A 27,583-nucleotide genomic window follows, 5' to 3' on the forward strand; every position below is an offset into this window, starting at 1 on the left:
CAAAACACACACACAAACACACATTCTGAATATGAAGTATAAACAAAAAATCATTACTCCTATTATCTGATTTATGGAAGCCAAATGTACAAGAAACTAATTTTATTTAAAAAAAAATAAGAGTTGTGTATGTGGTGATTATGTTTATATTTTATAATTTATACAACTATACATGTGGTCATTTATATTACAAAGAATTTACCTCCAACTTCCTCTCAATAACACTACCCTCATCTCCTTAAAAGTTCAACCTCTGATGATGCGGAAGCTTCATAACCATGTCCACCCTTTCCAGCCATGAATGAACAGGTGTCTGGAGGCGACAGGCCGAGACTCTGGCCTAAGATGATACTGATTCAGTATTAGGTTTCCTGTTAAGAGACGTGGAATGGCCAAAACTAATACATTTGTCTCCTTAGGAGACAGAAAATTAATCAGTCATCGTGTTAAGATCCCAACAGGCAACTGAAATTTTGGAAATTTCTTAAACAGGCATAATATATGGGAACGCTTGGCAACATATAACCTACCTCATGGTGAACCACTTTACTTATTAACATAGGTAAAAATTTGTATGTGGGAGAGGCTGTGGGGCCATCCTGGGAGGCTGCACTGCCACTGATGTGTAAAAAAGGGAGACAGAGAAGCCACAAAGCGACCCCAAGAAAAGGCTCACTCTTACATTCTAGTTTTTAGTTTCTGCAAACTGTCCTTTAATCTCCAGCCACACAAAGGACTATACGCAAAGCAGGAAAACCACCTGTATATATTAATACACATGTTCCAGGAGAAGAACTGGAGGAAGACCATTAATCCTCTACTCTTCTTCTTCACCTCTTAAGAGACTGATTCTCACAGAACACTGAGTTGGCTGGTCAGAAGCGAAGCAATAGGAGGGCGGTGAGATACAAGCTGGAACTGTCACCAGGAGGAACCCAACCTTAAAGGGAAGCAGAGTTCCACACATACTTGATCACAAGTTTTATTTGGGAAGAGTTTCTAATTGTTAAAGCTGAAAACGAGTTTCTTTCACAATTACAGTTCTAGAGACATGGTAGTTTCAGAGATCCCAGTGTTCAAAAGCGTATTTCAAAATTAATAACAAAAACGAACCCACCCCCAAAGGAAAGCTCTTAAATTGGTTCTGGAATGTACAACCATCAATTTCAGCTATTCTCAGAAACAGGCCTACCACTTCCTTGGAAACTGGGTGGGATACAGTCAATGCCCACAGAGAAAAAAAAAGTCTTTAAATAAGTTAGCCACTTGGACTCTACTATCCACTTTAGAAAATACAGTAAGATAACAAGCCCCAGTGGCGGGGTACATGGCACAGCACCGGTTTCACGGGGAGCTCATAAGGGGTCCTAGGGTCGGCAGGCGCTGGCATATGGCACACAGAATGAGAGCAGTCACCAGAAGCGGGGAAGAGTGATGAAGGGCAGGGAATCTCTGCCGGTGCCACCCAGCCTTTTAACTTGCTAACAGCAGAGCCTATGTTCTGCAGTATCTTTGGGATAACATTTGCAACAGTTGAAAAACAAAAAGAAAACCCCCCACCATTATTCCCCAGAAAGTCCATGTCTGCAAAGAAAGGGGGTCCTGGTCAGGGTTCCCACGGGGGACTCCGCCTCCCATCCACTTCTGTTTCCACGTGATACAAGACATCAGCCAGCGTGTGTTCTACGACAGCGCCCCAGCCCATGTCACTCATCTGTGGGAGGAATGAGAAACAGAAATAAGGTGATTAGAGTACAGCAAGAGGTAACAAAGATGCTGAGGAAGCATGCAGACATTTTTAATGTTACTCACAGGGCGGTAAGTGAGATCCTTTGGAGGATACTTGAAGCATGGTCCAAAGTTAATGGAAACCTGGGATAAATTCAATTCGAGCAGACATAAAAAATAAGCATATAGTGAGAAAGTTAATGGGACGTGGGAAATCCTTCTCTTTAAAGGTAGCAACGACATTCAAGGTATAGCTGGAACAATGATATATATATATATATAGATATTGCAGAAAGTGGTCAACACCTTACTGTCCCTCAAAAATTAGGGTAAATAGACATACTGATTTCCGTTTATAAATGAAGATTTTCTTATTTTACTTCCATGGTACCTAACCAACAGACTAAAAATACATGGAAATTTCCAGGCATTACCTTTTCAAATTACTTTAAAAAAAACCTAACAGGCTCTAATGACAGTCCCATTTACAATGAATATCTCTCTCTCTCTCTCGCGCTCTCTCGCTCTCTCTCTCTCTCTCCAGCAGTTACAAACTAATGATGGTAGGTTATCATGACATATATAACACCAAACTGATTTATGCACATAAATACTTTATAACCTTTACAGTGAACAATAACATTACCACACAGTGCATTCAAAGGACAAGTATGGGGCACACTTATTGCACAATCCAAGCATATACTTACAAAAACACCCAACTGTTTTCGGAACAAACAGCAACAGTCGGAAACCATTGCCATCTCATTCAGGTTATTCATATTTCTTTCTAGAACTCAATCAATGGCTCTCTTTCATCATAACCATTTGCCTATTTCTCTCCAGTTCTGTTCACAAGATGAACAGATGATACATACCGTGCAGCTCTTGTACAGTGAGATGGCTGGAAAGTAAACCCCTTCAAAAATATCTTTGTATGCCACACCTTGATTGACACCATTTTTATAAAATATTATCTGAAACAAAAACCATGGTTTTACTTTAGAATTTAAAAACAGAACAAACAAACTGAAGAAGAAATGCCTGGGAGAACTTTTTAGAAGTGCTGCCACCATACCGGTAACACTGTATTCTATAACATCTTAAATAGTCAGGTTTCTCAGCGCCTATTTACATGCATGATTCTAGTTGGCCTCAGGTTTATTTGCTTTCTATATTCCAATGCTACTTCTACCGGTTAAGACTTTCTATTATTCATTATATTGTATTTATAAAAAGTAATCTGGGCCCTGGCCAGGTAGCTAACGTGGTTAGAGCATCACCTTGATATGCCAAGGTTGTAGGTTTGATCCCCAGTCATGGCACATGTAAGAATCAATAAGGGCATAAATGAATGAAACAACAAATCAACATTTCTCTTCCAAATTAATACATTAAAAAAATGTCTCTAAAAAAAGTAACTTGTTCTTCTACCAACACCTGCTTAAGCTTATTTATTTGTCTCCTTTCCTTGAGTTTCTACTTTGAAAGTCTTTTAGGATATTCTTTCAGTCTCTGAATCCTCTGAATCAGTCCTTCATCTCCCAAAACTAGTCTGAATAGTCTCTCTTAATCATTATTTATTTGGACTTTTGAAAAGGTTGCTTTTTCTGAGGTAACCCTCTCTATCTCTTCTTCTCAACAAAAGAGATCTTGGCTGTACAATAACTTCTCACTTAATATCATCAATAGGTTCTTGGAAGTGCAGCGAAACACATTTCGAAACCAGGTAAGTTTCTATGGCCTACCAATGCTATAATGAAATGATGCTATTTGAGGACTTGCTGTATTTTCTGGCTATGTCATCCTTAGATCTATTAACTGGTTCCCTTTATAATTTTTTCAACTGGAACCCTAGTTTTAAAAAATTTTTCCTCGTTAGTTTCTATTATTGACTCAGGTGGTTTCACAACATTTTTATGGAAAAATATTTCCAGCTCAGAACTTTCTTCTTTCCCTTCCCCTTCTATTTTTGGTCCTGTGGCTGGTTCAGGATGTGTTAGCCGTCCTTTCATTGTGCTGACCTTGGATAGACATGTTCCAACAATTTTGGAACAGGGATGTAGAGAAAGTTCTAGCAGGGGTGTCCAACCCATGGCCCAGGATGACTATGAATGCCACCCAACATAGAATCATAAGTTTACTTAAAACCTTTTTTTACTCATCAGTTTTCATTAGTGTTTGTATATTTAATGTGTGGCCCAAGACAACTCTTCTTCTCCCAGTGTGGCCCAGAGATGCCCAAAGGTTGGACACCCCTGTTAGAAGACAGTGAATGAGCCATTACAGCTCTGGCTGACCCTAGCTTACACAGCAAGGCTCTCTCCTCTCCTCTTGCAGTGTTCCTCCCTCTGTACTTGATACCTCCTCTGATAAGAGTACATATCTCTAACCTGACCAGTGTGGCTCAGTTGGTTGGGCATCATCCAGCAAAGCAAAAGGCTGCCGGTTCAATTCCCAGTCAGGGCACATGCCTGGGCTGTAGGTCCAGTCCCCAGTTGGTGCATGTGCGAGAAGCAACGGATCAATGTTTCGCTCCCTCTTTCTCCCTCCCTTCCCCTCTAAGAATAAATAAATTTTTTAAAATGTTAAAAGAAAGACACATCTCTGACTTACTTCCTCAATCACTTGTAGATTTCTTTCTAATCACTGTTTTCACCTCTTTTCCAGTGTCTCTAAAGAACCCTGGTCATCCCTCTGACAGCACTAGCAATGTATCCCAGAAGGAACAGAGACACAGTGGGCAGAGTGCGAACTTACTCCGCTAGCTCATTTCCTCACTTACAATCAGAGGTTGGTCCCAATCTTCAAGGTCTCCTAGTTCTGAAATTCCTGTGACCATGACTCACCTCACTACTGGGAGTCTGCTTTAGGCTCTTCTCTGCTTTATCCACAAAGTCTTTTTCCTCAAAATACAAATAACTCTTGAACTTTATCAAAGCCTTGAAAACCAAAAGAGAAAGGAAAAAAAGGCTTACTGAAGCATCCGGAACATCACATAAATAGCACTGATTCATGTGCTCTACAAAAGAATTTTAAAATCTTTGCACAACTGACTTTGCTAGATTTTGAACTTATGTGCTTCTTAAAAAGTACCAGGTGGCATATGTTTGTCAAACATTTTTTAAAAAGGCTTTTACTAGTAAGATTTGTGAGGAAACACATACATATAAATACATATACACTCTCACCACATCAGAGTAACTAAAATTCTCAGATATGGTTGGTGGGAATGTAAAGAGCCTGGCAATTTCTCATAAAATAAATATGTAACTACCCTATCACCCAGTAGTTCCATTTCTAGGTACAGACCCAAAAGAAATGAAAATATGTTTTCGAAGAGATTTGTTCAAGAATATTCACAGCCCCTGCCCTAGCTGGTGTAGCTCAGTGGATTGAGTGCTGGCCTGTGAACCAAAGGGTCGCCAGTCCAATTCCCAGTCAGGGCACGTGCCTGGGTTGCGGGCCTGGTCCACAGTTGGAGGCATGAGAAAGGCAACCACACATTGATGCTTCTCTCCCTCTCTCTCTCCCTTTGTTCCCCTCTCTCTCAAAATTAATAAATAAAATCTAAAAAAAATAAAAGGTTCACAGCCCCAAACTTGGAAGAGCTCAAGTGTCTATCAACAGGAAAATGGATGCTAGACATGTTAGTTATTTTTCAATAAAACTGGAAAAAAACAGGAGAATGTATAAACAGACTGTGGTATATCCTGTGAAAATACTACTCCGTAGTAAAAAGCAAACTAGACACATACAACAAACATGGATGCATCTCAAAAGTACTATGCCAAATGATAAAATCCAGATACAAGACAACATACTGCATGGTTCTATTTATTTAAGATCAAAAACAAGTAAACCTACAGAATAGAATTATGATGGGAAAAAAATTCTAAAATGTAGTTGTCTCTATGGGGGTGGGACAGGGGACTGAGTGGGAAAGGGCATGAGGGAACTTCCTGTCGTGATGACAGAATCTATGTCTCAAGAGGGGTTTGGGTTACATTTAAAACTGAGTGAATGAAAATTTGCATATTTAATTTTACATAAATTTTACATCAAAAGAAAAAACTAAACAAAGGCTGAACTCTAGCTAATGAAGTGCATCCTGAAGTACTTGGTTGGGGAGTATATTAAATAGTCTGCAATATTCTCTGAAGTACATTAAAAAAAAAGACGGATGAATGGATGGATGGGTGAGCAGAGAATAAACGGATAACATATTAATAGAATTTAGGTGATGGGTATTCGGTCCTTGACTTTTAAATTCTTTCAACTTTGTTATGTCTGAAAATTTTCATGATGGAATGTTGGAAAAAATGCGACTGGTAGGTCAGCATCACAAGAGGCAATAGGCCACAGCTGCAGGCACTGGCTGCCACAGGTCTTCAAACCCAGGAATATCTCAGGAGAACAAACTTACCTTATCTTTATAGGTATCGGGCAGTGACTTGGCTGTCTCTGTGTCTTCAGGAAGATTGATATAGAATCCTAGGACATCTCCCTGTCCATAGCCAGAAGAGTAGTGTTTGCCAATGGACTGGTGGAACTTGGTTCCCTTTTTGCTCCGCCAAGAATAGCTAAATTTATCATAACCTAAGGGAGCTTGAAGGTTACCTGTCCCAATAAAAAGATATGCAGGAAGTCAGAGGACTGCAACTTAACTCTGGTTTGCTAAAGAAAAAAAATTCTTACTCTCTTTTTTAGGGGGAGGGGAGTGGTCAATTTTATAAAATTACTAATAAACTATTTCTTACAAAAGATAATAAAATATTCCAGGAATTACAAACTACTTGGACCTTCAGGAATTGAATTTTATGCCTACAATTCAGCAGGCACCAAAGTAGGAAAACTTAGCCAGACAGTTTTTACCTCCCTACTTGCTTCAATGTCCATACTACAGCACCAGCTTACCTAAGGGCTGAGACCAGCCCAGTCTAGCAGCAGTGTCTGGCGGCATCTCATCCACCGTAATTTCAAAGAACCAGGCACCTTTCCGTACGCCATGAGAGGCCCGCACCATGGAGTAGCCTTTCTCTCCAACCACAGTGAGCCGGTCATCAGAGATCTTTAACTGGGGAGCTGCAGAGATACAGATAAAAACAAATGTCTGCAACTTACGTGAGATACTTGGAGACAACTACCACAAAACCATGCATCCCTTACACTCCAGTGAAACAAAAGGAAAGATCAAAATAGCAGGTCAGGAGCCGGAAATACCCGTTCAGGAGTTTAAAAATCTCAACATGAGATAAAGATGACAGAGAGAGGGAAAAAAAGGAAGAAACTTGTTAGTAATCCAGTTTTATTATATGTGATTTTATTTAGGAGGACAATACTATTTAGAGAATACTGTTTATTCTCTAAACTGTAATAAACCAATTATAATGTGTCTGGATCCTGATTTGAATAAACCATCCTTTAAGACTTAACTTTTTACTTTGAAACAATTTTAGATATTCAAAAATAGTCAAGAGTCCTCACTCAGCTTCCAAATGTTAAGACCATCTGTAACCATAATGTAATTATCAAAACCAGAAAACATTACCACAATACTATTAATTAATCAACAGATCTTCAAAATAAGCCAATTATCAATGTAATACCCTTTTTCTGGCCCTGGATCTAATCCAAGATCCCACAACTCATTTAATTGAAAGACATCCCATATCTTTCTCAGTGTCTTTCAATATGGGACAGTTTCTCAGGCCTTTCATGACAGTGACATTTTGAGGAGTACAGGTCACTTCAGTTTTTATAGTATCCCTCACTTTGGTTTGTTGGATGTTCCTTCCTATTTAAGTCCAGGTTATGCTGTTTTGTCAGGAACACCCGTACAGTGCTGTGCCTCTCATAGCATCAACCACATAAGGAAGCACACGATGTCAAAACAGTTAAACATGTTAAACTTTGATCACTTGGTTAAGGTGATGCCTTCCAGGTTTCTCCACTACAAAATTACTATTTTCCCTTTGTAATAATAAGTATTTTGTGGGGAGATAACAAGATACTTGAGAAAATCAAGAAAATTTCATTATGAACTGAAGTCACACAACAGTGAAAAGTTATTTGTTAACAGCATTATGGTTATAAAAGAAAGTACCCACACTTTTTAGAAATGCTTATTTTTCAGAGTATATAGAGTGAGATTTACTTCTTAAAAATTCAGAAAAAAAAGAGAGACATAGAAATAAAGGAGCAGATAAAGCAAGTATGGCAAAACCCTGACAACTGTTAAATCTTGGTGAGAAGTAGTTGGAGATTCACTGTACTCATGGTCTCTACTTTTGCATATGGTTTGCACCTTACTTTACTACAAGGCCGTTATGTAAGATAAGGGGATCAATCTAAACCAGTTGGAGGGGGACATTGTGACTTGGAATTGAAGAAAAATTATAAAAGGTGGGAGGCTTGATTTTATCAATGCAGAAACATCTCCAATCCAATTAAGACTCAACTGAGAAAAAAGCATTTGAAACAGTGTTTTTAACACAAGTTGTCTGATTCTATCAGAAGAAACACAAACTTTAGATTAAGTAGCTCTTACAAGGGTCTTTACAATTTACAAAGCACTTCTATAGTAGGTAGACAGAGACAGAGAGACAGGCTCACTTAAGCCTCACAGCTACCATTTGGAGACACTGTACTGATGGAGTAGGTTATGTAGCCTTTCAAGACCACACATGTCTGTGGCAGAGCCTGAATGAAACCCTGGCCTTACACTCTTCCCTTTATACCACAATGGCTCTTGTGTTAGGCAGATACAATGATGTCCTTATATTAAATGCATATTGTTTAACAGAACTTTCTTAGATACTTGACAAATTCTACCTTCTTAAATACAAATACTTCTTCCTTTACCCCTTTCTGAACAATTCAATCCTAAAGCCATTGCGTAGGGCTGGGTAAGCAAGCATCCATGATAGAATAGGATATTGAAGGGTTTACCTCCTCACAAACACTTATTAATTACAAAGAGGAAAAAAGTAACTTCACAGGGATAAACTTGGCAGATACCACCTTAGCCAAATGATCAAAGTCGATGTCACCAGTAATGGAACAAATTAAAATCATGTACCACCTGATGGGATGCAGTATGAAGAACACAGCATCATTTCTGTAATATTTTTGTCAAAGATGCATAATTTGAATGGAATCATGACGAACGAGACAAACCCAAACTGAGGGATATTCTATAAAGTAACTGGCCTCTGCCCTGGCCAGTGTGGCTGTTGCTTGGAGCCTTGCCCCATAAAGCAAATGGTCACAGGTTCAATGTCCAGTTGTGGGTGTGGTCTCCAGTCGGGGTATATACGAGAGACAATCAATCGATGTTTCTCTCCCTCTCCCTCTCTTTCTAAGCACAGAGAGGATAAGCATTGGGAGAAGATAAAAAAGAAAGAAAATAAAAAATTAAAATAAAATAACTGCCCTCTAATTTTCAAAAGGATCAGGGCCATCGAAGCCTAGGAAAGACGGGAGTGTTCCAGACTAAAGACCTAAGAAGCATGACAACTAAATACAGCATATGTTTATCAACTAGATCCTTTGCTATCATGGTCATTATTGGATCAACTAGAGAAACTTGACTAGGCTCTGAGAATGAGATGATAGTAATTAGATGTTAATTTCTTGATTTTGATGGTTGTATACTGGTTCTGTAAGAATGTGAAAATTTAAAAATACCCACTAATTCCTTTCTTTTTAAAAGATTTTTATTTATTTATTTTTAGAGAGAGGGGAAACAAGAGAGAAAGAGAGGGAAAGAAACATCAATGTGTGGCTGCCTCTCAGGCAACCCCCACTGGGGACCCTTCCTGCAACTCAGGCACATGCCCTGACTGGAAATCTAAGTGGTGACCCTTTGGTTCACAGGCTGGCACTCAATCCACTGAGCCACACCAGCCAGGGCTAAAAATACCCACTAATTCTTTGATACTTTTCCTTTCAGGAGGTGGAGCCTAATTTCCCTCCACTTGAGCGGGTCAAACTTAGTGACTTACTTCTAACAAAATACAGTTGAAGTGATTACCGAATTTCAAAGACAGGTCACAAAAGGTGCTTAAACACTTTAGTACTCTCCCAGGTGCCTCGCTCCAGGAGAAGCTGTCATGGGTGAAGGACAAATAAGCAGTCTGTAGAGGTGCCCACATGGCAAAGACCCGAGGGCACCCTGCCTCAGCCATGTGAGTCAGCGTGGGAACGGGTCCTCCAGCCCCATCGAGTTCCCAGAGATGGCAGCCCCAGATAGTAGCTAGACCACACCTTCTTGAGTTTTCCCGAACCAGACCACACAGCTTTGCTGCTCCCAGATTCCTGACTCTCAGAAACTGTGGGTGGTATTAAACATTTGTAGTTTTACAGTAATTTGTTATGCAGAATCAGGAGAATGTCCTTGTTTGTAAGAAATACACAATAAAGTTCTCAAAAGGTGAAAGAGTATCATAGCACCTCAGTTTCAAATGGTTCAGGGGAAAAAAAATGTTTTGATTAAAGCATCGCCCTGATAAATACTAAGGCTGTGGTTTGATCCCTGGTCAGGGCACATACAGGAATCAACCAGTAAATACATAAATAAGCGAGCGATACAACAAACTGATGTTTCTCCCCTCCACCCCAAAATCAATAAATTAAGAAAAAGAGTGAAAAGTTTTGTACTGTTCTTAGAACTTTTTCTTTGGTAAGTCTGAGACTATTTCAAAATAAAGTTTAAAAGATACAATACAGAATTATCACTAATTTTTATAAGGCTCAGCATAAAAAGTGGTTTGCCATTGCTATCCCAAACACCACGTTCTAACAAGTGAGCATGAAAGCCCAGCGTTTTCACTACTCTCCCCCAGAACTACAGCTATGATGGACAATGAAACAAGACAAGTTTCACTTTTTAAACCCAGAGGTCACTTATTTGGCCCTTCCCTACTATCAAAGTATGTTTGTCATTGACATAAGCCAAACAAATCCAAATATAATGGACTTTACACCACAGGATTACCATACTTCACTTCCAAATGACTAGCACCAATATAAGTGTTACAGTTTTTAGCATTAAATCAAGAAATAACGGCTTTCCAAATGTAATAAATATATGAACCTGTTTAGATCCAATTCAAAGAAAAAATAAAAGAGGTATATTTTTAAACATCCATGGAAATGTAATGTAAATATGGGCCAGGTATTAGATAACTAAGGAATTTAATTTCCCTTAGGTATGATAATGACATAGTGGTTATGTTTTTTAAAATCCTTGTTGCCCTCCCTGACTGGTGTGGCTGAGTTGATCGGGCATCATCCCACAAAGCAAAATGTCGCTGGTCTGCTTCCTGGTCAGAGCACATGCCTGGGTTGTGGGCCTGGTCCCTGGTCAGGGCACGTGCAGGAGGCAGCCAACTGGTGTTTCTCTCACACATCAATTTCTCTCTCTTCCTCCCTCCTTTCCCCTCTCTCTAAAAATAAGTACATAAAATATTTTTTAAAAATCCTTGTTAGAGATAGATACTGAGGTATTTATGAGTAAAAGAGTATGTTATCTGGAATGTGCAGTGACAGTCCACAAAAACAACAAAAATTCATGAAGTATACTCCTCTAAAAGCAATTAATTTAGGCCTGGCTGGTGTGGCTCAGTGCTGAGCGCTGGCCTGCAGAATGAAAAGTCACCGGTGCAAATCCCAGTCAGGGCACATGCCTGAGTTGCAGGCCAGGTCCCTGGATGGGGGGGGCAAGGGGTAACCTGTCTCTCTTCCACACATCGCTGGATCTTTCCCTTTCTCACTCCCTCCCCCCTCTCTAAAAATAAATAAGTAAAATCTTAAAAAAAAAAAAAAAGCAATTAATTGAAATTCACTTTCACGTTCTACTAAAGGATAATGAATGCTATTCGTAATAATTGAACAAAATTATGTCATTAAAAGAACTACTACATATTCAAAAGAGTTCTGCATGACAAAAAAAAAATCATAAACAGTCACAAAAGATACACTGGGAGAAAATATTTACAACCCATACCACAAACAAAGAGCTAATATCCCGAATATACACAGGAACAAAAGATCAAGATCACAACATAAAAGTGGGAATAAAACAATCAGGTAGTTCATGAAATAAGGACTCATATGTGAAAAATGTTCAAACTCAAAGAAATACAAACTAACACACCACAAATTCCATTTCTCACCTATCAGACCAGACAAAATTAAAATATAAGACAACACACTCTGCTTGTGAGGCTACGAGAAAAACACTCTACACTGCTGTGGAAACGCAAATTTGCATAACCTTCTGAAGGGAAATTTGGCAACATCTAACCACACTATGCATACACTTACCTTTTGGTCCAACAATTCCACTTCTAGAAGTCTACCTTGAAAATATATCACCAACAATACAAAAATATATACACTTATGATTATTCACTGCCTCTTCATGGTTGCAAAATACTGAAAACACTAAATGCCCGTACATAGAGTGGCTGAATAAACTATGTACATCCACATAATGGAGCATCATAAAGGTCAAAGAAGAAAATAATAAGGATGATCTCTTTGAAATAACTGCATGGAGCAAAACACAAAAGAGATCTACAGTATGCTGCCCTTCATGTATGAAAAAAAGGAGATAAATGGAAATATACATGTGTCTGCTCATTTGTGCAGGAAAAAATACAAGAAGGCGAAACTAGAAACTAAAGAGAATGGTTAACTATGGGGGTGGGTGAGAAAAATGGTGTAAAAAATAAGTAAAAGAAGGGACTGGAGAGGGTGGTGTTGAGGAGGCAGTGAGAGACACTGAGTAAACTTTTTGTACAACTCAGACTCTCAAAACCAAGGTAATGCTTCACATACACCCCCCTCACACACACCTGAGATGTGGGAGAACCCAAACACACACTAACGAATGAACCCAACTGTATTACAAATGGAACACATAACCATGTTGAAGGAGGTGGGGAAGAAAAGAACTAATCCAAGTTAACAGTATCTTGATGGGATACCACAAAGCTAAAGAGAAAAAGAGCTGTACATAAATGCTGCAATCTAGTTAGTGAATGTCTCTCACAGAGGTTAGCAATTCTTAAACTACTTTATGTGCATATTAGAAATGAACAAACAAGTAAATATATTGTAGAGATTTAGAGTTCAGTCTCTCATTGCTGAAGAAAAAAGTTACAAAGAAGGAAACGTAGAAGGCTGGAACAGCTCTGTGGTGTTTGGAATTCAAGGTACCAATGTGAACTTGGTACAGCCATGTATATATGCGTCAGTGTACACACGCACATTTCCTGCTTCTGCCTACGGAAAGAGTCTAGAAGTAACAGTGAGCATACCTAACAGTCTTAAAAAAATAAGGTTTCTAAATACCATTCTCCAATCAAAGGAGCCAGAGATCTTTGGAGAAGCAGCTGATACTTGGCCTGGGGCATGGAAAATACTAGATAAGCCAGGAATATCTTGTAATACCAGAAAGTAAGGAAGTACTTTAAAAAAAAAAAAAAATGACACATCAAAGAACACAGAAACAAACCGAAAGAAGTTTCTAATGGCCAAATCTGGAATAATTTGACCCACAAAATAAAGTATACCCTATAGAATAGAATGACTCTCTATGGGTCCACACTGATATAATCAGTTTAATAATAAATGGAGAAGAAATAAAAAATCATCAGGCACATACCACATTCATAATCGTAGCAGACAAGGTCCACTGATGGATGTTAAAATTAGTGCATAAAAGTTTACAGAGAACCAAGTTATTTGCATAGCCTCAAAGCATCTTTCCCCAAGATATTTATTAAGTACAAAAGGAAAAGACAGTAGAAAAAGCCAGCAGAAACCACCTTAACCAAATGATCATGGTCAACATAAGCAATTAGCAGACAGAGTGACATCATGAACTCCATGAGATGATGCAACAAGAACCCATGCCTATACTGTTTTTCCAAAAAAAAAATGCATAATCTCAGTTTAACTGTGAGAAAAAACAAACGCTTACTGAGAAATATTGGACAAAATAACTAATTCACTTAAAAAGTGTTAGGGCCATGGGAAAAAAGCAACTACTGAGGATCTGTTGAAGATTGCAAGAGGTTAAGTAGAAATAACTAAATGTAATGTGAGAGCCTAGAAAAGAGGCACTAGTGAAATTTAAGTAAAGTCTTTAGTTTCATTAATAGTATTTACCAATGTTAATTTCATGGTTTTGATCACTGTGCTATGGTGGTATAAGATATTACCATTAGGAGAAGCTTGATGGGTATATGGAAACTACTGTTTTTGAGACTTTATTGTAAGTTTAAAATTAGTTCAAAATAGAAAGTTTTAGTAAATAATGTATATGTATATGTGTGTGTGTATAATGGCTACAGCTTATAAGAAGAGACAAAAAATTAAATTATTTCTTGTATATTCTGGCTGAGTCTAGAAATGGGGTGTGGAGGAGTGGTTATAGACTGACATACATCTAATTTTAGATTGGACAAAGCCGATGACAGTGGTTCAGGGTAACTCTGGGTCCAACATGAACATTAATACCTTACATACCTCGATCATGTAGGGCTAACAAAACCCGTTCATACAAGCAGGCTCTGTAGAGGTCTCCAGGAATAGGTTTTCCTGCCCAGCAGTCAAGTTCAAGCTTCTCAGGGTCAGGGGCATGGGGATCAGGCTCAGCGAGAATATACCGATAGCCATCTTTGTTAAACGGGTGTTCCAACGGGTAGCCATGAGGGGGAAGGCGCTGAGCAGAAAACAAAGGGTCACTGCAGAAAGGAAAAAATAAAATCAAGAAACTAAAACCCCTCTAGCTCAACTGCCTTCAATTCTGTAAGAAAGGCCTCTAATTTATTTCAGCCAGAACACAAGCAACTTCACAAATGCTTTTCATTTCTCAAATAGACCGTCCTGCCCTCTGCAGGTAAAACAGAGAAATGAAAAAGATTTGCTTTATTTGGTAAAATAGATTTGGTTAAAATACCTTCATCTGTAGGGATTACCTATATTTATGACACTGAGCCAGTACATCATAGGGAAGTACATCATAGGGAAGGCAAAAGGGGATGAAGGAAATTTCCTTTACTATACTTACTATTATAAACTAATAGACAGAAACTCAGCAATATGAGCACTTGCTATCTGCTGTCTAAACAAGAGGTGGCCTGGATTTCATCACAGTATATAGAACAAAGTGAAAGGAAGAGGCATGAAGGAGCCATTGTTCATAATTGTTTCACTCCCTTGCTCCCATCTAGGTTTTGTCAAGATACATTACTAGAACTGTACCCCCCAGGGAAATCAACAGAGTGCTGCCCTGGGGCTGGTTTGTACAGTACCGAGTTAATAAATCAGGATACCTAGCTTGCGGTTATTTTACCCCTTAAAGTGCTCAATAGTTGAGAAAAATGGGCAGGCTTTTTAACCTCAGACATGGGATCTACTGAAAAGTATGGCTCTTTTTCCTCTGATGGATTTTGTTAGCACCAAATAATACTCTAACAGCGGTGAATGGGGATGAGGGCTCTTTGCCCACCTCCGAGCCTTCTTGGTGGTCCCTGTGGTCCCTCCATCCTGCTGTTTGCGCTTAGCTCCTCTTCCTTTTCCACTGCTTCCTGCTGCAATTCCCCCTTTGAAGAGAAGGGAGATCACTTTCAATGAGCTGTGATAGTAGCACCATGTGGACACCGAAATTCCAGGGGGTCTAACACTCCCAATGTGCATTTGTGCAACACCTACAGGAGTATTTCCTTCCTGAAAGCATATTGGATTTCACTCTGGTTCTGAATGAATGTGCTGAGTGTCTCACAGCCCAGAACACTGAGTTCTGGCAGTAAGCTCCAATGAACCTGGGTTACATTTCCAACCTTCCTTTCTTAGTGAACTGCAATCACCAGTACACTTTCCAAGGATGTGACACAAATGCATTTTCACTCATTCAGATTCCCAGCACCCACAGCTAATAACAATTGCATGGATAAAGCTCTTTTCCCCAACCAAGTCAATACAAACATCCATAAAGAGAAAACACCCTCACTGTAAGGAGACGTTCGCTTGCTTGAACTACACGATGTCTTTCATAAACACAGTAAAGGCACATTATCTGCAAAAGCACTTAACTTGAATATCCAACAAGACAAAAGTACATCAGACATGAAAAACAAAAACAAAAGTACTAAAAAGGTGTTTCTCTCCAGTGCTGCTACTGTGGTATCTAGTGTGGTTGCGCATGACACAAGTTGAAGAAAGAAGGCTTTAAATTTAGCAGGCAATTTTTACAATTATTAGGACTATGCCAGTGCATAAAATTCAGGTTGGACTAACTGAAACTGGAACCTGGCTTGTGGAATTAAGAGCAAATATTAGTATTTACATATTTAATTAAAAAATTTTTGCTGCACACTTAGGCCACAAGGAACACTACCTTGTGTATTTCTGAAATAGGCACTTGTGACTTTGTCCAATCCTGTCATTCCTCTCAATTAGTTTGTCTTCCAGAAAAAGTCCCTGAACTGCAGGAAAACACCTTTATGTAAACAACTGCATATAGTACTGCATCTTAATTTGGGGCAAGCTTAGAAATTATCAGCAGTTCTGCTGCAATAAAAAGGATCAAGACGTTGATGGCAGGTCATATTCTGCATACACAGGACCAGATTTATGCAGAACTTCCTTTTATGAACACACCAGGTGTGACTCCTATTTCTCATAAAAGGTTTAATGTTAAACTGTTGTAACATCAGTATCTCTAATTTGAGTTACCTTAATCAAAAAACTGTTAGGTTTTATTTATCATTTGCCTTTTAATTATTTTAAGAGAGTTTTAGATCTGTCTTGAACAAAACAATTCTGGCCATGTTAGGCAGAATATGTCAATGTACAAGCTTTTAATTACTAATATTAAACTGGAACTACGGTTTCATATTAAATGCCACTAACACCGTTTTCACAATGCTTTAAAATTTTAATTTGGTTTTAGCTTCTACCACAACTCAGCAAAAAAGCATTTCTCCAAACCACAAAATACTTAAGTCTGAGAGGCTGAAAGAAGACAGAGGAGGAATTCACCTCCAAAAGAGGCTCCACCTGTAAAAACAGAAGTGGCACCATATATTTGTCAAATTTTAACAATTAAGAGGGGAAAAATGGCATAAAAAGATAAACAATACACTTAGCTATTTCCAATCTTTGACTATAACAACAGAGAAAATGATTACACATTAAGATGCCACCACTCCAAAAAAAACCAAAAACAGTTAATGATGCTGTGTGTCATGTAAATAGCTAGCTACAACCCAGCAATCTCAACTCTCATTCGACTACCATGAGCAATGAAGGGCATTCCTGCTCTTAGATGGGTTACTAATAGAAAAGGCATGCTACAGTGGGTGATCAATACAGAAAATGCTGTCATGCGAATAAGCTGAAGTTCCAGGGCAAGAAAATTAGAAGAGAATAGGAAGTTTTTAAAATAACAATTGAATTAAGGAAAAAGAATGGAAAGCAACTGAATCTAAATTGTTAGTTACAAGGATAGAGTCTAATGTAAACACAATAAATCTGAGGTTAAAATTGTACCTTATTTTATGCTACATCTGTTTTACTTAAGACCAAACTGTGGTATAAAGTGCGAAACAGTTCTCCTCTTCTACCATCTGCCACAACCTTGTCTAGATCCTAAAAACTGAGTTTAAGTCTTTAAAGTATTTTAGTAAATACCCAGTTAAGAGTCAACCCAAAGAGTGCTCAATTCTAGGCACATCTGAATTCAACAGCTTTCAAATATTTCATCAATGAGACATTGAAACACTTACCATTTAAATTCCCACTGGTAGACACAGCACTGCTTTGTTTTTGATTGTCATAAGCAGGACCAATGTTACTAAGATCCTAGAGAGAAAAATATTCAATTATGAACATAGATTATATAATCAAACCAATCTGGCAATGCTAAAAAAAAAAAACAGGAGAAATTCTAACAGAATTGGAAGTGAAACTGACTATCCTAAAAAGTCTGAAACTTGCAAGGGTCCCAAATTTGGATGCTTCAGGGATCAGTAAGTAACAAGTAAAGCAGATCATGTGTAAGAAGCAAAGTGATTTAAGAATGATGATGAATGACAGTCAGCAGGGAGCAGGGGAGATGGAGGGGCAATGGCAAACTGGAGTGCCTCAGCCCCATTCTCTCAGCTTCCCGGGGGATTTCAGGCCCAGTGTAGGCTGATCTTTTCATTTTACAAGAAAAGACTGAAATCTGAATTTCCATGTGAAATCTTGAATTTTCAAGGCTGGCAAATAAAACACTTTAAGGTAGAGCAGAAAGATCTGACCTCCTGAGATGCCAAATGTGGCCCCTGTCACTGAACAAAGAGTGGAAATTCTCTTTTTCCTCATGTTATACTACATGCAACAGAATTCCTCACATGAAATTTTTCTTCACAGTAACAAATGATTTTAAGTGCAAAATGGGAGATAGAAAGAAAATTGGAAATAACTTGGAATGGCATATTTGTGTTATAAGGAAATTAAAGTTAAAAAATATAATAACAATATGTATAAAGTGGTAACATTTTGGGGAAGAACCAGAACTAAAACACTAATCTCATGTTTTAAGGTTAGTGTTCTTTCTTTCCACACGTGCCAGTAATGATTTCTTTGGAGCCCACCATGTTATGGGCATGGTAATGGCAGTGTGTTATATTGGCAAATATACAAATGTAAACAAAACCCAATTCTGTGTCCCCAAGTGACCTCAAATCAAAAGGGAAATATAAAGCATATTAACATACCTGATCCAAAAGTCCAAATTTGGGGTAATCTTCTTCTGGATCCTTACTCCCAGGATCAGGGTGTTCCTTTACCAAAAATACATCTCTTTCTTTACTCTAAAAGTAAACAGTATTTTATTACTGAAAATTTTATTCTTAGAAGTACTGAATAAACAATCAACCACCAACTCTAATTCCTAGGTATAATCTCCAAAAATAGACTGTATTGTTTTTCTCTTTGATTAAAAAATTAATACATGGTCATCAAAAAATTCAAACAGTGAAACTTAAAATGAGAGCTAAAGTCCCTCATAGTCCCCACCTATCCCTCCACCTCACAGAGATAAGCACTGTTAACAGCTTGTTGATTTCTCCCCAAATGCTCTTTATCTCTAAGGACAATAATGTTTTGAACAGTGTTGTTTCTGTTTTTGTTTTTAAATCAATGGAAAAAACCTGACTCCAATTTCAACATAAAATTATACTTGCAAGAGTGCAGTGGACAAAAGTTTCAGTGTCATATAAAACAAGTGATGCAGGCACAGTAAGACATAATATGCAACTTACTTTGTGTAGAAACTATTAAAATTGACATGTAGTTATTCAGCACTCTCCAAGACTTAATACTACGTTGTTTTCCTTTTCTTAGTCATAACATTATTTCAGTGAGACTAAAGAAAATTTAATTCATGTAAACTACATTGCCTCAATGTCAAGTTCAGTCAATGTCTGCCTACTTACCATTGTTTTAACAATGTTATTTGGCCAAGTCATTTTCCCAGGTCTCTGTCTGGTTGTCATGCACTCCCAGTACTTATCAATAAATGGTATGATATCCTAATTTTTAAAACAAAATATTTAGACATTTATAGTTGGTTTCAAAGTTATGCTCACAAGAAAAAGGAAACTGCAATATTTTCAAAGACTGTCAGAGTCAAGAGGAAAATCCATATTTAGCCTAAATGATTGAACAAATATATAACTACATGCAAACAACATATAGATTGTGGGGATTTTCAAACAAGTATACACAAATCTTAATGACACAGAGCTTACAATTGAACTAGAATGTAATCTTGGTTGCCAGCTGAAAGATTGACTACAAAGTTATTCTGTCTTCTGAGCTCCTATTTCTACCTCCTTGAACATCTCCATCTGGATGGACATCCCGTAGGCACCTCAGCCTCCTTGCGAATAAAACTGAACTCTGTATCTAACCTCACAAATCTGCTCTGCAGGTTTTTATACTAGGCTGTTAATACTAGAATCAACTGTCACCCAGAATCCCAAACTAGACACCATGGAGTCATCCTCGATTGTTCTCGCAGAACCTTCACAGCTAATCAGTCACCAAATGAATTTTATTTTTTAAATTTATTGACATGAGAGAAAGAGACAGACAGACAACCAGACACTTGAGTTTGCTGTTCTGCTATTTCTGCATTCGTTGGTTGATTCTTGGAAGCCCTGACTGGAGGCCAAACCCATAACCTTGGCATATCAAGATGACACTTGAAGCAACTGAGTTACCTGGCCAGGGCCCCAAATGAGTTTTAAATTTTCAGACATTGCTCAACAATTAGGCCTCCTTTCCATCCCCACTGCTTTGACTGTGGTCCTTGCCAGTTCTAGCCTGCATGACTACAACATTGTCTACGTTCGACCTTTTGGCATCAACTTGCCCATTTCTAGCCATTCTGCCACAGCCCACCAGAGCTGAGAGTAGTCCACCACTAACATCTTCCACCAGAGTCAGTTCTGTGAAAACTCTATTTTTACTACAGGGAACCAGGACTAAATCAGGCAAAGTACAACGGAAGCCTGGAATATTCTGTTGTTCCAGAAAGTAAGAAAGAGTTGAAAAACTATGGGGATATATCAGAAAGCTTCAGGAGTCAGCCTGGATGGGGCTACACTAGTCAAATCTGAGCATCAGAAATACAGAAAGCCAAAACCCAATAATGAATTTACAAATCCATAGTGAAACTTAAAACAGGTGAGGCACCAAAGGGAAAAACTCTTCACAAAAGAACAGCAACCAATACATGTATCCAGTTTTGCCACCACCTCAATTCAGAGATGCAGGCTAGGCTAACCAATGGCTACTAAAGCCAGTGCTTGAAAGGGTTAAGATAACAAGGCACTCACACCATTTCGATGTATCACACCACAGATTACTTAGTAACTACAAAGAAAAAAGGTTTCTTTAAATGGAGAAACCTGGTAGATACCTCTTTACCCAAAAAGTCAAATTTTGGATTACCAGTAAGAAAACAAACTATTACCTTATGCCTCTTGATGTGATTCATAGAAACACCCACATTACCTACATAAATAATACTCGTACCAAAAATGTTTCACCTGAACCTAATCATGAGGTAAATATAAGGGCTGTGAATCCTGAGAAAGAAGATACGTACTAAAAAGGACTCCACACGACTACCTAGGCTTAAATTTAAAAAGTAACAAAATAAAAGAGTGGAGCAGCCTTCCTCTACGCAACCGGCCTTGCAAACTGCACTTCAGGGAGAGGCTTCCGCTGAACTGCCTGCCTGCAGTGTGTATTTCAACCAATAGGACTGAGGCTTTCCCCATCCAATCAAAGCTATGCATCTCTGACCAACCAGAGCAGCTCTATCCTGACCAATCAGGCAGTGCCTTTTGGACCAATCAAATTAGGAGGATTTGGAGTCCTCATTTGCATGAGGACAGACCAATCAGGGACCAGGGGCGGGGACTTCTGTCCATATAAGCCAGCTCCCTGCCTAGCTCTGCCAGAGTAGGGAGTTGTCTCTCTCTCGCGGACAGGCAATGTCAACTATGTTTCAGCACAACAGAAAGCCAGAGGAGGCGCCATAGCAGTTTCGTAGCCAAGGTGTTTTCACAGCCTATGCTTATCACAATGAGCTGTTTTGCAATGAATGAGGTTTCCTTCTTTACTGCATCCCAAATTGGAGATTCCTTTTGGTGTTGAACTGGCACCAACCACCAGGTAACAATGCAAATTGGAAACATCATGCCAAAATTGTCTAGGCTCTCCAAAAAATCTTTCTAAATATCATAGCAAAAAAATAAAATAAGTAAAGAAACTATTCCATATTATGGACCAAAGAGACATTACAACTAAATGTAATGTGTAATCCTTGATCAGATACTGGATCGAGGAAAAAGCTATGAAGGATATTAGGACAATAATAATATTGAGAAAATATGTATGTACACTGTGTATAAAAGAATACAAGTTGTATATATTAGAAAGCTTATTGCATCAACATTAAACTTTTAAGTATGTTCACCATATTGTGGTTAAGAGATAATATTGGGTAAAGTGTAATATCTGTAACTTAAGTCTCATATAGCATTGATGTGGGGAGATAAAGCAAATGTAATAAAACATTAACTGGCAAATCTTGGTGAAGAATAAACATGCATTTCAAATTACTAATTATTTCAAAATAATAATTTGGGGGAAAAAATAAACCAAGAGGAAAAAAACAAGCCTATCACAGCACACCTCTATTTAAAGCACTTTTAATGCAGGGGCAAGAGGAGGTAGGGAGAGGACCCTCTGCTGACTCCTGCAGCTTACAGAATTAAGTCTTGGTTTCTCTCTAGTAGAAAGTCCCTCACCAGAGTCTGATCCTGACTATGTTGTTCTAACTACATATCCTATAGCAGTGTCGTTCAAATGGTAGGTTGCAAACTATTAGTACATTATGGGTCAAAACTGTTCTATAGACTAAGGTAGAAAACATCAGAGTATAGGAGGAAAAGATGAGAGGGTAAGCCTTGTTAGATAAAACTTTTGTTTCAGTTTTAAATGAAAGTGGCTATGTATGAATGTATATTAGGTCACAAAATAAACTTCATTTTATTAAATTACTTAATTTTCATACTTCTTACGATGAATCACAGCAGGAAGGACTCATGGATGGAATAATCAAGTAATTTTGAATCCTGACTTCAGCCATGTGGTTTTCCAGTTTAATAATAAAAAATAATTGTTTTTAATAAAAGGCATGCATAAACTGACCTCCTTTCCCTGTGACAAAATCTGTTACGGCTTCTATAAAATCAGCTCAACTAGGCTTAAGAGGTTCACCTCAAGATCTAATTATTAATTGTGAGCTAGACAGTTATTTGCTTCTCCAAAGCCAACCAAAACTACTTAAGGATTCATCCTACTAATAGCTAAGCCAAGTGACTTAATGTACACCCATTAGGAAGTTCTTAAATTACATAAAATAGATGAAAATAACCAGTGAATCAAGTAATATATTCATAAAAATTGTGGGGAAAGTAGTTATTGCTAAAGAATATATGTACATGTGCCACCTGATTCTTTGGCATAATTGCGATTACATTAATTGCATCTCTACCTTATCTTTGGAGAACATGGTTTTCGGATGTTCATCTTGTGTTCGGGACTGCCACGTTAGGTTGGCCAAAGCACTAAGGCACATCTCCTTCAAGTCTACAGAAAACAAAAAGGAAGACAAAGTGATCTTTAATACTAGTTCTTATCATCAAAAGAGTATTCAACTATATGGTCTACAAATGAACAACTATATTACCAAAAACTAGAGTCACCATTTGATCTGAAATGTACAATAGCAATTATTCAGAGCTAAACCCAATGCAACCTCTACCAGTTACCAGGGAAAGGATTCCTGATTCTGCTAAGCCCAAATCCTTTTCTTTCCCAGCTGACTAGAGGACGATTCTTTTGCAGTACTCCAGAGTACTCTGTTCTTACTTGCTTGCTTCCGGAGGAAATAGGTATTCCCACTATGATGGCACACATTGCAGTGAAAACTGTAGTTGGTCATGAAAGGTAGACAGGATCTGCAGAACAGCCAAATTGTACAAATCAGTGGACTTCTGAGCACACACTTCTTTACAAGTAAAACAACAGTGAAAGTTATACAGTAATGTTAATACATGTATGTTAATATAACATTAAAACTTAAAGGTAACCAAAATCAAAACATGGCTTGTATTTTTACAAATACCTGGGTTTCCTGTCACAAATATTTAATGAGACATTCTAAGCCTCACCTAGAGTGATAGTAATAAAAATGGAAGTGACAAGCAAGTGTACAAGAAAAACTGGTGAAGCCTGGTGGCTGACTGAACAGAGGGGTGGGGTTTGGGGGGTGGGCAGGAAGCAAAAGGAGTTGTAACCACTTAAAAGACAGTTTGTATCATAAAAAGGAAATCTGCTGAAAAGGGGAGTTCAGGGGAAAGAGAAAACTTGTCTGTCTGAAGACAGAGAGGAAGAAGACAGAGAGGAAGAACCCAGGAGAGGGAGAAAGAGTGAGAAACTGATGCATTAGAGAAGGCAAGTGTGGTGGTGATCGTACTGGATGACTAACAAAGCACAGGGAGAACTCAGTCTTGAAAAAAAGTAAGTAACAAAAATATAAGATGGGTTTAAGTTGGAAGAGAAATCAAAAATAATAGGCAGGCTTATTTTGGACTGAAACTAGCTTAAGGTATCCTCAAAAAGGTTATTAAGTGTGTGTCCACTGACACACTCATAGAATTAGGAAACATTCTTACGAATGTTAAGATTGAGCTCCCCTACCTTTACTTCTCTCTAAAACCCCTTCTGCTAAATAGCCTGTTGTGACACATTTACAGAAGGCAAAGCTTCATACAAGAAGTAGGTATGTATATTTTGTTCTAACACAATCAGGTGTTTAGAGCAGCTTTTTCCCTTGTCTTTCTAGCTCACTGCCTCTTCTCAGCCGTAGAAGATAAGCTGTCCCATTTATTTGGGCTTCAGGTGTAACTTCTCAAATACAGGTACAAACTGGTCTCTATCAACACTCTGAACTGTGGTTTGATTCTTCCCTGGATTGCTCCAAGTTATCTCTTTGGTAAATCTCCTTTCCTAGGTCCTGTCTATTCAAATCACCAAAGTGGCTGGATTTGAGGTCTTTTCTAAGTGACAAGATTTGCTCAGTTAGTTTATTTTCCCTATAGATATTTCTGCCAAGATCAACTGTTTCTTCCTGATCCTTCAGTACTTTTCTTTATTTTGTAAACATTTTATCCTAACTCACCAATCACATGTTAATTGGAACATTAGCATTTTTACAACACTTTAACTTTTTCACTAGAAAGTATTCAACAATTACAAAGAGGGTTATTCCTTCACAATCCCACCCAAGGAAATTAATTTAATAATGTACCTTTATTTTGAGATAGTCCTAAATTTACTTGTATAATATGGACCAAAAGAAACACCACAGAGAGCCAGCAGTACAATTATTACCATAGACAGTGAGTCAGTAATTGCAATTTGCTAGCTGTTGATAAGGGAAGAAGCCTTTCATTCTCACGCATTAAGTGATTTTAATTCCCTAGAAGAGGTAAAAGATTGGAAATAGGTTTTGCTGAGGAGAAAACTCAGGATACCTAAAGGAGTGAATTACGAGCAAGAGCTGAAAAAGGATGGCTCAGGCATGAAAAGTCATCTCATATTTTTGATATCAGGCTTTGTCCACATATACACAACCCTATCCCCAAAATCCACAACACCCAATACAAGGTTTAAATGATACTCTTTCAAATCTGCTTATATAATACTTTGTAGTTGCAGTTTTGTCTCAAAATGGTTGTAAACTCAAAAGCAGGGATAGTATCTATCGCTGTACCTATTAGGGCTGTGCTTTCTGTCGATAGGAAACATGCTCAGGGTATTAAACAACTGACTCAGATCCTACTACTCACTGAACAGAGCTTAGAAGGCACGGGAAAAACTATACATCTATATTGGCCTACAAACTATTCAACTGTTGAACGTGTTGAGATCTATTTTACAAAGCTATTCCTACAGCGACTACAAAAGGTACTCACGAGGTATCTATGCCAAAGGTGTCAGCTGTGAACCACTTTGTACATATCCCACACTGCAGCTCTACTTCTCCTAACTGTCGGCCATTCTCTTCATCCACGGAGCCCGCCTGAGTATCCATCACCTCGGAAGTATCCCCAGCACCTTCCTGTGTCCAGAGAGCAATCAGAGAATCAAGTTAGTTGACCTGACTGTATTTCTGACTCGCTTAAAAACTGAAGAAAACAAACCTTATTCTGCCTTGCAAACATCCAAAGATAAATACTTACTAGTGTATCTTTTCCATTAGAGGATTCTGTCTCCAAACCACCACTCACATCAACAGAGTTTGCATCCCTACAAGATAATGAAAGCACTCAAGTATAAATTTTCAAGAGAAACAAACTTCAAAACGCCTATTCCCAAAGGAAATGATCAAAGTACTGCTAAACTTCACACTCTGCTTTTTAAGCGGAGCCCGTTCTCAGGCTCGATGACCAGGGTTAGGAAAAATGTGGCTCAAACAGAAGCAGGCCCATGGGACACAAGGATGCCTAATCAGCCCTTACAGACAAATCTACAAGGGATGGAAGTGGTCCTTGGGAGAGGTTTGCAGACGTACAGTTCTCCCACTGTTTCAGAGAGACCGCCACTTCTTCCAGCCTGGCAATGCAAAGTGGTTTCTTCTCTGGGATATTTGAGGGCTTTCTGCTACAAGAGTGCACTACCAGCCCCCCACCAGGGTGCAAGCACCGGAGACACGACAAGAAAGTTGGCTCTCACAGACCTTAAAAGGTGCGGAAAGGGGCGTAGTCTGAGATACAGGTCAGAAGGGACGGGCCAAGCGGCGGGCGGGACTACGGTCCCGGAGGGGGCAGGGCGAGCCGTTGGCTGCAGGGCTTAGGTTCGGAAGGGGCGGGCAGGAGGGCTCCCGGGAGCCGCGGGATTCCAAGAGGGGCGGGCCTCCCTTCCCGTGTCCTCCAGTGGTTGCAGGACGTTTTACCCGCTTTCGGCCTCTCCGGAACTGGGCTCCGCTGCTGGAGCAGCAGATGTCCCCTCTCCGGCTGGAGCGGCTGCTACCGCTACCACCGGCTTCGTCTCCCCTTCCTCGGTTGCTGTTGCATTTGCAGCCGCTGCTGGGCCAGGTCCTGCACCCACTCCGGGTCCGGGTCCAGTTCCCGCCGCCGCCATCACTGCCGCCTCCTAGACCTCTCGCGAGAATACTATATCCGTCTCGCGCGAGTTGCTGACTGGCTCTGTCATCTTCAAATAGTAAAGACCCGTGGTGGGTCCACTGCCGTCCTGAGTAATGCACACTCCTGGCCCACTTGAAGGTCCCAAAGCCAAGCAAAAGTGGGCGGGGCGTCGGGGCTTGGCTAGCCACAGGCAAAGCCAGGCGAAGGCGAAGGAGGCTTGACTATTCGTGGGATTTCCTCTAGCTGTAACATCATTCCAGGGGCGGATGCGCTTTGAGAATACTGGCTGCCTACGAACTTGAACGCTGTTGTGTGCACTGCAAATGCCCCTTCCCTGTAAAAGTGGGAAATGTCTTCTGGAAAGGCGAGCTAGTCCGGCTGCCAGCCCCAGAAGTAGTTAGTTTGTTGCACTGCCCTAATCTGCAATTTAGAGTGGCCTTTCGAGATGGGGGAACCTAGACAGTCTGAATCCGGAGCCTCAGCTACGAGGCGAGGACCGGGGAGGAGCTGTGGATGGAGTACCCAGGCGGGAGAGGCAAGAAACAATGTGCCTTCTAGAAGCTGTAAGCCACTTAATATTATAAGAGGCTGAAAATGAAGCCCGTAGATTAGGGAGCCAGGTGCTGTGGGGCTTAAGAGTTTTAGAGAAGCTTGGTCCTTAGAGAAAGGAACAGGTACGGACTAAAAGGTAACAGCGAGTGTTGGTAGGTGAAGTCTTTAGAGTGGAATCATCCAGAACCAGAGTCTGCAAACTGGAGAATACAAACCCTTGTAAGTATTCGGGCCAAGCGAGTTTTTAGGAAATCAGCGTTTACAACCTACTTACTAAAAAGTTGCCCAAGGATACTTTGTCTCACTTTACAAAAAAAGAAAAGAAAAAGAAAAAGCCTTCTTTTGTCCAATCCTGCATCTAAATCTTACTATGAGGTATTGCCCCCGGCTGTACAAAGCTCTGGGACACTAGGCACAGGAACAATTGGTAATGTGTAGATATTCTCGCTTCTCAGTTGTTTCTCAGTTACTTGTTTTCAACAAAAGTAAAGGAGGATATAATTGAATTA

The 27,583-nt window shown here is 39.3% G+C and overlaps 1 protein-coding gene across 2 annotated transcripts; it reads right to left on the bottom strand.

The window, feature by feature from the left end:
• Window positions 1-717: 717 nt before the first annotated feature.
• Window positions 718-26,545, bottom strand: ASH2L (ASH2 like, histone lysine methyltransferase complex subunit). Of its 2 annotated transcripts, XM_054566028.1 has the most exons (17): window positions 26,330-26,545; window positions 25,617-25,683; window positions 25,350-25,495; window positions 23,242-23,330; window positions 22,865-22,959; window positions 19,227-19,322; window positions 18,507-18,602; window positions 17,532-17,607; window positions 16,786-16,803; window positions 15,254-15,347; window positions 14,269-14,486; window positions 6,646-6,813; window positions 6,155-6,348; window positions 4,578-4,670; window positions 2,607-2,705; window positions 1,813-1,872; window positions 718-1,714 (listed from the first exon to the last, which is right to left on the bottom strand). In XM_054566028.1, exons 1-17 carry the CDS (start codon window positions 26,515-26,517, stop codon window positions 1,607-1,609), a joined length of 1,905 nt encoding a protein of 634 aa, XP_054422003.1. In that variant the 5' UTR covers window positions 26,518-26,545; the 3' UTR covers window positions 718-1,606. The 2 variants fall into 2 exon arrangements, with proteins under 2 accessions (XP_054422003.1, XP_054422004.1); XM_054566029.1 differs by lacking the exon at window positions 16,786-16,803 and having other exon boundaries at window positions 719-1,714.
• Window positions 26,546-27,583: the final 1,038 nt, after the last annotated feature.

This window comes from Pteronotus mesoamericanus, unplaced genomic scaffold, assembly GCF_021234165.1.
Source record: "Pteronotus mesoamericanus isolate MK-2021 breed Mesoamerican mustached bat unplaced genomic scaffold, CSHL_Meso_final contig_169, whole genome shotgun sequence".
NCBI lineage: Eukaryota > Metazoa > Chordata > Mammalia > Chiroptera > Mormoopidae > Pteronotus > Pteronotus mesoamericanus.